At 37.7% G+C, this 16191-nt stretch overlaps 1 protein-coding gene across 2 annotated transcripts in view; it reads right to left on the bottom strand.

The window, feature by feature from the left end:
* The window catches only part of LOC133616009 (anoctamin-5-like), a 111560-nt gene that overhangs the window by 23869 nt on the left and 71500 nt on the right, over positions 1–16191 (bottom strand). For both annotated transcript variants that reach the window (XM_061974988.2, XM_061974989.2), the window contains 6 exons: positions 14746–14853; positions 8109–8180; positions 7636–7920; positions 4984–5103; positions 1220–1335; positions 995–1129 (listed from right to left, as the gene is read on the bottom strand). In XM_061974988.2, coding sequence (XP_061830972.1) covers positions 995–1129; positions 1220–1335; positions 4984–5103; positions 7636–7920; positions 8109–8180; positions 14746–14853 — 836 coding nt within the window. The remainder of the gene's footprint in view (positions 1–994; positions 1130–1219; positions 1336–4983; positions 5104–7635; positions 7921–8108; positions 8181–14745; positions 14854–16191) is intronic.

Genomic DNA, 16191 nt, shown 5'->3' on the forward strand with positions numbered 1-16191 from the left:
CAATTTTATTTGCAGGTTAAATGTGATGACTTTTTTAATTCAGGATGACCAATATAAAACATTACCATTATCAGTGCAATGTCAATATAAATGGTAAATGGTAAATGGGTTATACTTGTATAGCGCTTTTCTACCATCAAGGTACTCAAAGCGCTTTGACACTATTTCACCATTCACCCATTCACACACACATTCACACACTGATGGCGGGAGCTGCCATGCAAGGCCCTAACCACAACCAATCAGGAGCAAGGGTGAAGTGTCTTGCTCAAGGACACAACGGACATGACGAGGTTGGTAGAAGGTGGGGATTGAACCAGGAACCCTCAGGTTGCTGGCACGGCCACTCTCCCAACTGCGCCACCCTGTCCCCCATATAGGTAGTGAGTGTGCCCTACACTCGTTGAGTTATTTACTCATCACTACAACAACAAAGCAAAATACATATGAATGTCAAATGAAATGAATGGATAAAAATGTAATATAACGTTTACCTTTATTGAAGACTTTTATTTATATTATTGAAGACTTTTGTCAACGGAAAGGGGAAGGGAGAGAGTGACACGAACGAAATCTTGGTACTTTGCTAGGAGATATTTCATGAATACAATAGTGCTTCTCACCTTCTTTATCAAAGTGCTTTGGCCCCATGGTGGCTTATTTTGCAGTCGTGATCATTTAAAAAAAATACGGAAACTTGAGTCATCATCGCATGGGATTCTTTGTTGAGGCACGCGTTTTCGTGAAATGACAGGCGCCATGTTTGGCAAGATAAACAAGACGGTGTACAAAACCCAGGGCAAAACGTTTTTATCGAAAGTAGAATCCAACGAGAAGTGGCACGTACGAAAACTGAGTTAGCACTGTTTTTAAATGTGTATTTAGGTAAAAACATGTTGGGCAGGCAGATATAATTTCTACAAATCACAACTTACAATAAGAGTTTTAACACACAGAACTGCAATAATAATGAATGTATTCTTCTCATACCAACCTTGATATGTTGTCGTCATAGCTGAGCACCCCGTAGGTGAAACATATAAAACCCATGACGGCTGCAAAGAACAACATCTCAGTGTAGAAGCCCAGCCACGCAAAGTAGATGCCGATCTTTTCACCATAGTATTTCCTGGGAGCACAGTCGACTCTCAACAGCTTGTCCGAATGCTTCTCCTTAAATTAAACACATTCTGGAAACAGACGAATGGCGGCGTCATACCTGATGAGGTTAAGCGGCTGTTCTTTGTAAAAGCAGAGAAACCTGGCCCAGTGCGTGTACAAGTTGAAGCGCTCGCTCTCACATTCAGCATCTCTTGCCCTCTTCCAGTATCGACACTGAAAAAGGACATTTGATTAAGAAATGGAGTTTGTTCATGTTTGGAAAGACGGATACTGTATCAGAGGTGTTCAACTAGTGGAAGTGACATTTTTGCTGCAGGAATCCTATTACATAAAGTATTGGAAATATAAATAATTGTTATGGCATTTAGTACAAATGGCTGAATTATCATTATTTATCATAATCAGCATTAGGACAAAAAGAGGGTCCTTAGAAAAAAAAATAAAAAATTTCCTTGTAAGGTGTTGGTGGTCCCAAAATGTTTGATAACTCCTAATATAAAGGATCTTTGACACATGTTTTTCCAGTAGGTCCTTAAACTAGCACAGGCCGGAAGATATGGAAATATTGTTGACCTCTTTATGACTGTTCAGTCTGTATGACTCTATTCATGACTGTATTTGCAACTTGCTGAGGTAAAAAGACGAAAATAAATGACAAAAACAAAGCAAGAATAATGGCAAAGGGAAAAGTCTGACTAGCCTGTCCTTAATAAACAATGTACTGTAGTCGAATAGTCCTGTTTTAAATGGATTTATATGTAAACAAACACATTAGGGCTGTCAAACGGTTAATTTCTTAAATCAGAATAACGATAATATTGATTAATTGCGGTTAAAGGGGCTGTTTGCAACATTGACACAGATGCTGATAGGGCGCCATTTTTCCAATGTATTTTACACGGCATATCCCGCTCTTTTCCGGCTTCTCGTACGAACTACGATGTAAGTAACACATGCACGTGCATTCGCTTTAGGTGAGGTGTTGTTGGCTAATAATAGCAATGTGGATAGTTAGTGTTAGCTGTCATTGAATTAATAGTCTTTCATAACAACAACATGACTGCAAATGTTTCTTTGCTTCTCCTGGGCTTCTTCTTCTTCTTCTTGTTTGCATACGCTCCTGCGCGTACGTGTTGACGAGACCGGGTGAGTGACAGCCGTAAACACCAATCATTTTATTCGGTCTGGTAAAAAATGTAATTACATACATTTTGTAATTGTGAAAAATATGGACAAAAATGTCCAACAAATGTGTTGTGTTGAACAACTAATGGTAACATAAGCCAGTCAGTGGTGTTCTTGTTAATTTTTTTGCTTTGAAAAATGTAACTGTGAGGAAGTTGCAAACAACATCTTTAACTACTTTCTTGCATAATTAAAAAACAGATCCCATCTGGAGAATGCAGTCTACGACCATTCTCGGTAAGATAGTTAGCTTGTTAGATGTGTACAAAATACATTTAACTATCATTTTAGCCAAAGTCTGCCAGATAAACTTTGTCGTTATGCCTCTCTGCAACTATAAAATATATTTTCTTTTAAGAAGAAGCTAGATAGCTTTGGTGTTGTTTTGTTTATTTTTATTGCTGCTATTACTCTGTCATTTATTTACATAAAAATCTATATTTTGTATTTCCTTGCTTTAAAATGGATAAAAGTTATAGTTATTATTTTTTGTAATGGCATACCTAATCAGCAGCACAGTTACAGTATAAATCAATAACTCTAAATGAAGTACCGTATTTTTCGGAGTACAAGTCGCTCCGGAGTATAAGTCGCACCGGCCGAAAATGCATAATAAAGAAGGAAAAAAACATATATACTGTAAGTCGCACTGGAGTATAAGTCGCATTTTTTGGGGAAATGTATTTGATAAAACCCAACACCAAGAATAGACATTTGAAAGGCAATTATAAAATAAATAAAGAATAGTGAACAACAGGCTGAATAAGTGTACGTTATATGAGACATAAATAACCAACTGAGAACGTGCCTGGTATGTTAACGTAACATATTTAGGTAAGAGTCATTCAAATAACTATAACATATAGAACATGCTATACGTTTACCAAACAATCTGTCACTCCTAATCGCTAAATCCCATGAAATCTTATACGTCTAGTCTCTTACGTGAATGAGCTAAATAATATTATTTGATATTTTACGGTAATGTGTGAATAATTTCACACATAAGTCGCTCCTGAGTATAAGTCGCACCCCCGGCCAAACTATGACAAAAACTGTGACTTATAGTCCGAAAAATACGGTAGTCATCTTTACTGTTAGCTAGCGCATGCCTAAAAATATCCCAAGCTGAATTCAAAAGCTGATAGCCACTAAAAAGGTGTACGCTTTATAATCCGATTTGTCAACTAATTGTTAAAATAGTCCATGATGTTAGTTGCAGTCCTATTATAAATACTATAGGCCTGATTTGCTGAAGGTTTACGTGTACTAAAGCACGTGCAAACTTGATAGCACACGCAAAGCAGAGCTAATAAACGTGTGCATTGTTTCTCTTAAGTGAGCAGAATATGGAGCACAATCCATTTTGCGTTTCTGTCTTAGAATATGCAAAATATACGCTGATCGTCAAAATGCTCACATTACTGGGAGGCGCGCAATGTGATTTATCAACATGCATCGTAGTTTTGTGAGGACTATTTTGCGTTTTATTTAGCACGTTTGAAAAGGACACGCAAACTGACAACAGTTTTACACGGTTGTGAGACAGGAGCGCTCGCGCTGCAAAGACGCACGATGGACAGAGAATCCTGCGTCCTACGTATATGTGTCAACATATTTGGACTGTCAGTAAAAAAATTATTAGACATATCATCTATTCAGCAACATCCTTTCATACTTCATAGCCGTTGGATGACTTAAGGGGCTGATTAAAACAAATTAATTTGCTGCGTTTTGGTATCATTTAATATTTTTTAATGATGTTTTACATAGAGTATATATTACTAACATACAGTACAGGCCACAAGTTTGGACACACCTTCTCATTTTAATGCGTTTTCTTTATTTTCATGACTATTTACACTGTAGATTGTCACTGAAGGCATCAGAACTATGACACCTGTGAAGTGAAAACCATTTTAGGTGACTAACTCTTGAAGCTCATCGAGAGAATGCCAAGAGTGTGCAAAACAGTAATCAGAGCAAAGGGTAGCTATTTTGAAGAAACTAGAATATAAAACATGTTTTCAGTTATTTCACCTTTTTTGTTAAGTACATAACTCCACATGTGTTCATTCATAGTTTTGCTGCCTTCAGTGACAACCTACAATGTAAATAGTCATGAAAATAAAGAAAACACATTGAATGAGAAGGTGTGTCCAAACTTTTGGCCTGTACTGTACATCTCATATGATAAAAATGTATTGAAGTTTGCATTTTTTGCGTCTTGAGCAGTAGTGAAGCCTCCCTCCCATGCATCTTCAGCGGTAAAAAAAAAAAAAAGGAAAAAGTGGTGTCAATGTTGATGCACTGAACGACTGCTTCTAAAGTCTAAAAAGTCTCCTACTTGTTTGAAAACAGAGCAAAACGCCACAAGTAGGAGCATTGTAACAAAATGATTGAGTGTCTCTGTGGTGATGCCTAGCATAGGACAGGCAAAATCCACATTTAAATAAGGCGGGCCACTTTTCGATTGCACACGCACTCTTAGTAGATCTCAAACAACGTACCCACTATCAAATATACGCTATTTTATAGATCACATACGCTGTTTAGCGCGTGCAATCTAACCCCATTTGTAAAACAGTTTTCTAGAAGAGATCTAATAATGGGCAATAAGTGAAAAATTATCGCATTTCCCATCATACGCATGTTCTTTCCTCCAAAGTGACTTACATCATGAAGTGGGAACGCTGCTGTATACGTCCCATTGCTGAGTAATCGCTTGATCCCAGTCTTGTCCCTATCTTGTTGTCCGTCCTTGTAATACGGACATCGAGCCAAGATGTAGTATACCTGGAAGAAAAAAAAATGACATTGAAATTTCAACCCAAGACACTTCCCAACAAGGGGTGTCGAAGTAGGGGTGTAAGAGGGTATGTTGGGCGCTGGGCTTTTGTAAAGTTTGAAGATTCGCTTTCTCACATTTAAAAATGTAAGTATGTTACTATTAATTTATAATATAGCCTTGAAAGTTCAAAATTACTTATATCCTCTTATGAAAAATATGACATTGTTCAGTCCACGTGGATAGCTGCAAACCCAGCTTTGAACACTTTACCTTCATGCGGACGTCATATCAAAGCTCACCTTTAAAAAAAAGCATTCACACACAACCCCAACATTTTGGAACAAAAAGAGATGATAGAAGAAAGATAAACAATATAATACGTCTATCTGTGGCAGCACTGGAGAACACATAACATAACCATGTTGCGTTTAAAGACCCTTAATTAAAGTTATAAACAGCGTCACTAAGTTTTCAGACAGGGGGATCCTTAACTCTCAAAATATTCACTAATAATAATAATATATGCATGTATTATTATGATTCGTTGTATCCATCCATCCATCCATTTTCTACCGCTTGTCCCTTTCGGGGACGCGGGGGGTGCTGGAGCCTATCTCCGCTGCATTCGGGCGGAAGGCGGTGTACACCCTGGACAAGTCGCCACCTCATCACAGGGCCAACACAGATAGACAGACAACATTCACACTCACATTCACACACTAGGGCCAATTTAGTGTTGCCAATCAACCTATCCCCAGGTGCATGTCTTTGGAGGTATTGATGATAATTGTATGTGTATCAGATAATCTCTACTACTGAAGTAAAGGACAACCTGACAGATGTGTAATCATATTTAAGTCAGTGATGGCAGGTTATATGATTATATTCTGGCCACTTTATATTGAATTTGTTCACAAAATATTTACTTTTCTTTTTAAACAAAAACAAATTATTTAGGGGGTTAGATATGATAATCCCATCTTTCAAAAGTTAGGTTATTACATGTTAAAGTTAAGTTAAGTTAAAGTACCAATGATTGTCACACACACACACTAGGTGTGTTGAAATTTGTCCTCTGCATTTGACCCATCCCCTTGTTCACCCCCTGGGAGATAAGGGGAGCAGTGGTCAGCAACAGTGGCCGCGCCTGGGAATCATTTTGGGTGATTTACATACTTGCCAACCTTGAGACCTCCGATTTCGGGAGGTGTGTGTGTGTGTGTGTGTGTGTGTGTGTGTGTGTGGGGGGGGGGGGGGGGGGGGGGGGGTCGGGGGGGCGTGGTTAAGAGGGGAGGAGTATATTTACAGCTAGAATTCACCAAGTCAAGTATTTCATATATATATATATATATATATATATATAAAAAATACTTGACTTTCAGTGAATTCTATCTATCTATCTATCTATATATATGTATATATATATATATATATATATATATATATATATATATATATATATATATATAAGTAAAAGAAATACTTGAATTTCAGTGTTCATTTATTTACACATATACACACATATAACACTCATCTACTTATTGTTGAGTTAAGGGTTGAATTGTCCATCCTTGTTCTATTCTCTGTCACTATTTTTCTAACCATGCTGAACACTCTCTCTGATGATGCATTCTGCTTCGTCTCCTTGTGTGCGCAGTTGTGCACTGCACTCTCTAAATTAACTAGATTTTATTGTCACATATGCATGTACAGTAGATGGCAGTATTGTCCTGTTTAAGAGTGTCACAACATTGCTGTTTACGCATACAAAAACGTGACTGCTGTTGTTGTGTGTTGTTGCCGCGCTGGGAGGGCGTTAATGAAACTACCTAACAATAAACCCACATAAGAAACCAAGAACTTGCCCTCGATCATTCTACAGTTATAACGTGATTGGGCAGGCACGCTGTTTATATTGTGGGAAAGTGGACGTGAAAACAGGCTGTCGACACGTCACTCAGGTCCACATGGAGCTGGAGGGGGCGTGGCCTCCAACTCCGCCTGAATTTCGGGAGATTTTCGGGAGAAAATTTGTCCCGGGAGGTTTTCGAGAAAGGCGCTGAATTTCAGGAGTCTCCCGGAAAATCCGGGAGGGTTGGCAAGTATGGTGATTTAACCCTCAATTCCAACCCTTGATGCTGAGTGCCAAGCAGGGAGGTAATGGGTCTCATTTTTATTGTCTTTGATGTGACTCGGCCGGGGTTTGAACTCACAACCTACCGATCTTAGGGCGGATACTCTAACCACACGACCACTGAGTAGGGTTTTAAAAATCTGGGGGATCAACCAAATCCATGTAACAGTTAGTTTTTTAGTGCATGTAAACATGCCAAGTGTGTATGGGGCGGCATTGTTTGGTTTATGGTGGGAAGCGGGGCCCTTTAGGGGTCTTGTGCATTGGGGCCCAGAATTTGGCACTACACCCCTGCTCCCAACCATACGTACGGTAGGAGGAGTTGCTCGAGGATGAATATTAATCTACAGCCTAAACAGGATACAAGCAAGATAAAATCAACTTAAAAGTTAGAAACACTCACAATTCTGTTCCTTGTGGAAGGTGGGAAGAAGGTTTCCTTGTCATTAATGAGGAAGAAGTCAGTCTTGCGTTTGTCAAAGGGAAAGGTGAAATAATCGGGCTGGGGGTACATGATGTGCTCCGGTAGGCGGAAAGGATGCGAGAGCCACTCCAGAGGAACATCCTTGCCATGAGGGATATCACTAGCTTTGAAAGGAACCTTAATCTTCAGCACATCTGCATAAGTGGCCAGAACATCCCAAGGAGCATGGATCTTCAAGAAGTATGTCTTTTGGTCTTTGGAGTCCTAATGGCAGTGTGGATGAGAGAAGAGATAATAACACTAATGCATTCTTAACAAATCAGTTAGCAGTCAGATTGGCAGTATCATGTTTTCATGTCCAGCCTCCCCTTTAAGACTTTCCCCACTAATATGTTGCGTTATTGTTTATCTTCCTCTAGGTGGTGCAAGTGCTCTGTGTTTGATTCTCTTACAGATTTGTCTTCTGTCTCCAGCTCCAGTCCTGCTTTCTCAAGGTTGGCCTCGAACTCCCTCCTCCTCCTCTCCTAAGAACAAACACGCAGAGAGAGAAAACCACAAGAGTGAGAGCAGAACAGGCTCTTAACAGGCTGACCATGTTTCCCCTTTTTTCTCCTTTGTCATCCATCTTGGCATGTGCAACTCCGCAAAGTCGGGCCAAATTTGACATAGTCACTTTTTATCGGATGTAAGCTACTTCTTTTTTTTTACCATAACAATGTAAAAGGTTATTATAGTCCGCCCTCACCCCCCGCTGCTTTCTATTGTAATTTGAGTACATTCATGTATTGTCGCATTTGAAGCAATAGCAATGTTGATACTAGAGGTAATTATTATTATTCATTATCAATTTTGTTATTTTTATTGGTATTTTATTTCTGCATTTATAGTGCAATAATCCTTGTTATTTCTGTGTTATTACTATCTACTTCATTAACACGTTCTTCTTTATAATTTTCGGTACCATATTTGTATATATCGTATTTGCTGATGGAGTACTGTTGTTTTTGTTTTTTGTTGTTGTTTTCTCACTCTGTCTTATCCCCCTCTTGTCCCCGCAATTTTCCCTTTATGTGTTCCTTTTTAAATTTTTTCTATCCCCTCCTGCGCCAAACACTAAATACATCCATTTAATAAAGTCAAATACAAATATATATATATATATATATATATATATATATATATATATATATATATATATATATATGTACAGAAGATACGGGCATCTACATCAACAATGAAATAAATGAGTGGCTGGGATAGGACATATTAAAAAAAAAACGGGGAAAAAAACAGGTGTTTAAATGATGGGGATAATTGTAGCATACCGTGGTTGCTTCTGAAAAAAATACAGTTAAACATGACGAAAGTTAACATTTACAAATTCTTACAAGTGGTTTTGAGTTTTCTGCAATCATAGCAATGTAAAACCAAATCATTTTATATAAGTATAGTATGTCATAACAAGTGCAATAATCACCACATTTAGAATGGCCAATGAGCAACAACAAAATATACAGTATTCTAATTGTGATTGGCACCCTGGTCACACCACTTTAAAACAGCACAGATTAATATTTCCTCCACTAGGGGGCAGTAAGACTGATGACAAACACTGATGACTATGCAAACCTGCAAATTGCTTAGTTGTTACTTGGCAACATCATTATTCATTTGGGGTTTCCCTTTTGTCTAACAGGCGGATTCAAGCCAGGGATTACCTGAACTGCAAGATAAATGAAAGACAAAACACACGTAGAATATATAGATTATGTCTCATGGAACTCATGTATCAACACCACTACAATACAAAAGCTGGATGAACGAGAGGATTTGGAATTGCAAACTAAAAATGACAGCCGTTTCTTTTTGTTTTGTTGAATTCAAACTGGCAGCATGCATCAAGTATGTTCAGTAGTTAAGAAAAAACAAAGACAAAGAAAACCTTTTCATTTGAGGATTGGAATGATGACTATCAAAAACACCTAGAGCAGGGGTGTCAAACTCATTTTTTAGCTCAGGGGCCACATGGAGGAAAATCCATTGCCAAATACTGACTGGTAAAATCATGGCATAATAACCTAAAAATAAAGACAACTTTAGATTGTTTTCTTTGTTTGGGAATAGAACAAGCCCATTCTGAAAATGTACAAATTATGTTGTTTTTTTTACATTCACATGTTGCGGTTGATATTATTCTATCTTCATTTGTTGTTGTTTATACTTTATGAATAAATGATGTGATAATGTTCATCATAATAATAGGTGGAAATTAGTCTGGCAGAGTTTTAAAATGCTCCCATTGGTGTACATTTTTAACCTATCAGAAAATGAAATTAATACAAATATTTGTTATTAATGTAATTTACAAATTTTCCTCAACTGAAGTACACACATCATGTGGTGTATTCTGTACATATGTAGCATCACACATGAAGTTAGAAGAGGATACATATTATTTCAGCATATTTATGTGCGCCCAGAAAATGTGTCCCCATGCAGTCATAAATCCAACACGAAATGTAAAGATTATTAAACGCATTTATTTGGGTATAAATGTCACAGGTTATATTAACAACAACATCGTTGACAATATGGCATGAAAGTAACTATCCACATTTTGTACACTATCACGGTTCAAGGTTTTATTCGTCACATGCAGAGTACACCACAGTGAAATGCTTTTTCCTCTGCTCTTCAGATATTGCATACAGTGGGATCCAAACACTAGTTGCAGAATCTAATACACTAAATACAAAAAATACCAAAATTTGAATAGCTCTGATGTACATTAATTACAAGACAATAAGTTGCACAATAAGTCACAGTAGTTATGGTAGAAGTATCAGTACAAGTAGAAGTACAGTAGTCAAATACAGTACCAGTGCAATATCAAATAGTATAACAGTATATACAGTATATACAATATATACAGTATTGGAAGCAACAAATATTAAGGTGTGTACAGTTCTTTGGCAGTTGAGTAGTGACAGCAGTATGAACAAAGGTAATGGAACAGTATGACTTCTTTATACTCTTGTTTTTACATTATTTACAGTCATTGAATGAAGAGTATTGTAGTCCGTCTAATTGTATTGTATTGTATTGTATTATAATTTTGTCACTAATAAGAAGCATAAGCACGTAGTCATGCTCGCTCTCGTGGCAGCGGATACAAATAATTGCTATTGCGACATCTAGGGGGCACAATTAGAACGGCATTTTTTTCATTAAAAAAATTACTGCTCATTTCAAGCTCATTTCGGATAAAACCTGTTCTATGAGCAGGCAGTTAGGAAAAAAGCTAAGAAAATTATTTCCAACTCACAACACCCACTCTTTCCTGAATATGGAAGCCTGCCATCAGGGAGAAGACTCCGGGTCCCACTATGCAAATCTAACCGCCTTAAATTATCATTTGTTCTAGCCTCCATTAAGCTGACCAACAATGTGCAATAGAATTTTAATACATAGGTTAGCACTTTTTTAGCACATAGCACTTTAGCACATAGCACTTTAGAACTAAGCACTTTAGCACACAGCACTTTATCCATGAGCTCTAGTGCAATGCACATTGGTACTTTATCTTTATCTCCATACTGTAGATTTTATGCCTACATCAAAGTGCCACCTATGTCTATCAAGCTCCATGTTCTGATGTTTAAATGTTAGTTGTATGGTTGTGGTTGTGTCTGTGCTTGTGTTTTTGTTCTGTTGTTTTTGGGTATGTTAAGAAAGCAATGATGCACTGTGCCCAAGACAAATTTCCCCGCGGGGACAATAAAGTTGAACCTTGACCTTGACCTTGTTCGCAGGCCTAAACCGGCCCACGGGCCGTATGTTTGACAACACTGACCTAGAAACTTGTATGTAATTGATAAGAAAATTATTCATTGATTCATTTTCTATACGGCTTGTGCTCATTAGGGTCACGCGTGTATCTCAGCTGACTTCGGGTGAGAGGCGGGGTTACCCCCAGTCAATCACAGGATTCATTTAGACAAAAAACCATTCACATGGATGGACAATTTTGAGTGTACAGTTTTGGAATGTACGAGGAAGCATGCCAACTGCACGTTGATATAGATACAAGGGAGATTAGAACCCTCTGGGCCACCAGTTATGAAAAAAAGTTATTAAGGATATCTCAAAACCATTCTTATGCAGTGGGGAAAATAAATATTTGACCGCCTTGAGGGGGAACTGCACTTTTAGGAATTTTGCCCAGCATCCACAATCCATATGTGTGACAAGAACACACGTATTTGCCTTTTGTATGTACTATGGTTAAAAAAAAAGAAACTGCTCGTAAGAGGCAGCTAACAATACAGGTCATGGGGATATGATTTCCTCCGACAATAAAGCCCTCTAAAAAACATCCTAAAACCCTTAATAATATTCTATACATACTGTAAGTGTGTAATGTAGTAACATGCACATTAATGTAATGTTCTCAGTATTTTTTTCTCATTTTAAGCATGGCTGTTACTTCTTTCAGAGGCACATTGATTTCACAGAGACTTACAATGTAAGTCTCACTCCTCAAATAAAACTATTTTTTTCCCAGCGATTTTGCGGTGGTTTTTTATTGTTTTTAAAATGCTAAATAGGCAGAATAGAACATATCCCAATTGCCTGCATTGTTAGCACCCTCTTACTAGCAGTTGTTTTACTATTTAGAAGTCTCAGAAAAGAGAAAGACCTGTGTGTTCCTGTCTCATATAGGGAATGTGGATGATAGGTAAAATTGTTAAAAAATAAAATAAAAGTGCAGTTCCCCTTTAACAATGATTTGAACAGTCCATGCTGTTTTAGGTTTAAATTAACATCCATCCATTTTCTACCGCTTGTCCCTTTCGGGGTGGCGGAGGTTGCTGCAGCCTATCTCAGCTGCATACAGGCGGAAGGCGGGGTACACCCTGGACAAGTCGCCAACACAGATAGACAGACAACATTCACACTCACATTCACACACGAGGGCCAATTTAGTGTTGCCAATCAACCTATCCCCAGGTGCATGTCTTTGGAGGAATATTTAAAACAAATCCGGAAAAATATACCTTTAAATAAGGCTTATACATTAATTTATTTCTATTTGATAGAAGTAGATATGGATTATATCCCAATGCACAGAGGTCAGGAATATATATATCTTGTAGTCGGTCATCAATGCTGCCTCTCCATTTCCACCAAACCCTATGGTAAGCAAACAGCTAAGCTCCTCAGTCTTAATGCTCTTAAAGCCACTGCAAGACTCAACAAGGGGCCAAACACCAAGCAGCTACAAACTGTTCATTGTATAAATAAATACAATGATTCATTATTTTAATGTACAGCTCTTTCGGCCCTCAAAGTTTACAGCACCCTCAAGTGCCGGAGCAGACTTCTGTAATCTACACACGACAGCACTCTGATTATGAGGTTGGGGGTGGTGCTGGTGCAAACATTTGTCGGAAACAGGCTCTGAAACGGCTCCTGGTAAATTGGGAAGATTGCTGCAAATGTCGTACTCAAACCTATTTGCCGGGATTATGATAGGCAGTCTTCTCATTTCCTCTTTGTAAATAAGCTCAGCAACAACTTTGCAAAATAAATTCTCTCTGTATTCAGCGGTAGTTGTGACTCACGTGACATTTTCACAATTGTTTTGTTCAAATATCTACACAATACAGAGAGTAAAATGTACACTGCAAAAAGTCAGTGTTCAAAAACAAGAAATAAAAATACAAAAATTAGGGATATTTTATTTGAACTAAGCAAAATTATCTGCCAATAGAACAAGAAACTTTGGCTTGTCAAGACTTTCCAAAACAAGTCAAATTAGCTAACCTCAATGAACCCAAAAATACCTTATAATAAGTATATTCTTACTAATAACAAGTGCACTTTTCTTGGTAGAAAAAAAAGAGACCTTTTTGCTCCATATGTTGAAAAATATTCTTAAATGAAGTAAATGCTAGTGCCATTATCTTGACATAATGATATGTGCTCGGCATTACATTTCTTGAAACCAGCAAACTTATACTAAATACTAATTTATTGTTCTTAATGGAAAGGCAACAAGGCAACCGCTTGTTACTCTCGGGGTCTTCCAGGCAAATCATATGGTCTAAAAATGCATTTTTCCATCGACAACATGACATCATCGCGCCAAGTGCGTGCTCTTTCAGTCAATTAGTGCGCATATATACAGCCCGGACCCCGGCCAACTTTTTTTAAATTGTCATTTTGAAGAATTTATCTGAATGCGCATGAACTATTTCTGTTCAAAATTGTTTGAAATGTCACATGTTAAATGTTTAAATATTAACTGTCAGTTTACTGTACTGTGCCAACTGTACTACTAGATGAGTACCGTATTTTTCGGACTATAAGTCGCAGTTTTTTTTTCATAGTTTGGCCGGGCTCCAGTGCGACTTATATGTTTTTTTCCTTCTTTATTATGCATTTTCGGCAGGTGCGACTTACACTCCGGTGCAACGTATACTCCGAAAAATACGGTACGTATTTTCTATTGTTTCATTGAAAATAAAACAGCAAAGTCCATTTGGCTGTCATCAGTTTTAATTATGAGACACAATTTTGTAAAAATCATGATTTTTTTTTTCACGCTTGAAAGAAGAAATTATTACTTTAAAAAAAGTAGTTTTATACTTGTGAATGTTGATGACACAGCTTTGCAACAGTTAATATTCTAGTTTCAAGCATTTTTTACTCAATATAGGTCATCAAATCTTAGCAACAAGCTGTAATATCTTACTGAGATAATTTAGGACCAAAACACTTAAAACAAGTAAAACACTCTAACATAAAATCTGCTTAGTGAGAAGAATTATCTTATCAGACAGAAAATAAGCAAATATCACCCTTATTTGAGATATTTAATCTTACTTAGATTTCAGTTTTTGCAGTGTACTTATGTTTGTTTCAAGGTTATGCCAGTGGAATATGTGTTAGTGTTATCACTTCCTGTTTGTGGTATCCTGTATTCCTGTTCTGGGTTGTGTAATTAAACTAAGCAGCAGCACACTTTGTCACTGGGCCAACGCCAACAATGCTGAGCGGTCAACTAAAGACCGACGGCTCTGTTACCTGTTTCTTCTCTCCATCTTTGTCGTCCACATAAGACAACACAAAGTCGATCCGCCGCACACCGTCCCGAAAGAACACAGTGTCTTTGTTTGGTTGGAGCTTCTCAGTCTGTAAGACAAACGGAGTGCAATGTTACATACAAAGGAGATCCATTAGACACGTTCCCAAAGATGGATACGCCTTAGGGCAGGGGTCGGCAACCCAAAATGTTGGAAGAGCCATATTGGACCAAAAATAAAAACAAAAAATCGGTCTGGAGCCGCAAAAAAATAAAAGTCTTATATAAGTCTTATAATGAAGGCAACACATGATGTAAGTGTCTATATTGGTTATATTAACCTACTATCAAAGGCTGACGCAAATCTCTGTTGACAGAAATGTTGTATTTTAATTTGTATTCTACACATTTTTGCAACATTGGAAATAATTAGTAAAATGGAGGCTTCTCAGAAGGTGAGATAACTCCTGGAAACGACTGTCTTAGAATGGCCAAAGGCATAGATGTGTGTGTCCAAGTTTAAGGAAACGGCAGGCTGTCTTCTTCTAGTGGATTTATTACAATCTTTGCAAGCTGGGTAACATTTGCTGTGGTCTGGAACAACATAAACAACTATAAGAAATGCAGCCAATATTACATACAGATAATGTGTCATGAGACATGCAAATATAAATTAAATACACAGAGGACATAAGTGAAGGAAATTAAATGAGCTCAAAATATACCTACAAACGAGGCATAATGATGCAATATGTACATGCAGTTAGCCTGAATAGCATGTTAGCATCGATTAGCTTGCAGTGATGGATTGACCAAATATGCCTGATAAGCACTCCAGCAAATCAATAAAATCAACAAAGCTCACTTTTGTGCATTCACGCACAGCATAAAACGTTTGGTGGACAAAATGAGACACAGAAAGAGTGGCATAAAACACGTATTTCTGTGGCAGCATCGGAGAAAGTTGTACATGTAAACAAACTACGATGAGTTCAAGGATCGCTGAAATCAGTAGGACAAAACGGTGCTTGCCAAATATTCTCATCAGTGAAGCATGTATAACATAAACAGTGGGATTTCTAACAATTAGGAAGGTTTGTGTCATGTTTAATCTCCTACAGAAAAAATATCAAAAAAAAAAAAAAAATTTTTTTCTTCATCTTTTTCCATTTTTTCACATGAAAGAGGTCCAGGGAGCCATTAGGCGGCGCTAAGGAGCCGCATGCTGCTCTAGAGTGTGGGTTGCTGACCCCCGACTCAGGGGTAAGTGAAGAAAAATTAAAAATAGCGTGACTACATTGATGTCTGAACATCATAGTTATGCAGCACGCTTCATCAAGTGAACTGCGCAGGGCACAGTGCTTATTGATCCTGCACAGACGCGAAGAACAGAAAATAAATTACTCATGTTCTTAAATAATTAGAGTACTCCTGGTACTGGCAGGTCA

This window comes from Nerophis lumbriciformis, linkage group LG15 (genome assembly GCF_033978685.3).
Source record: "Nerophis lumbriciformis linkage group LG15, RoL_Nlum_v2.1, whole genome shotgun sequence".
In the NCBI taxonomy this organism is placed as follows: Eukaryota; Metazoa; Chordata; class Actinopteri; order Syngnathiformes; family Syngnathidae; genus Nerophis; species Nerophis lumbriciformis.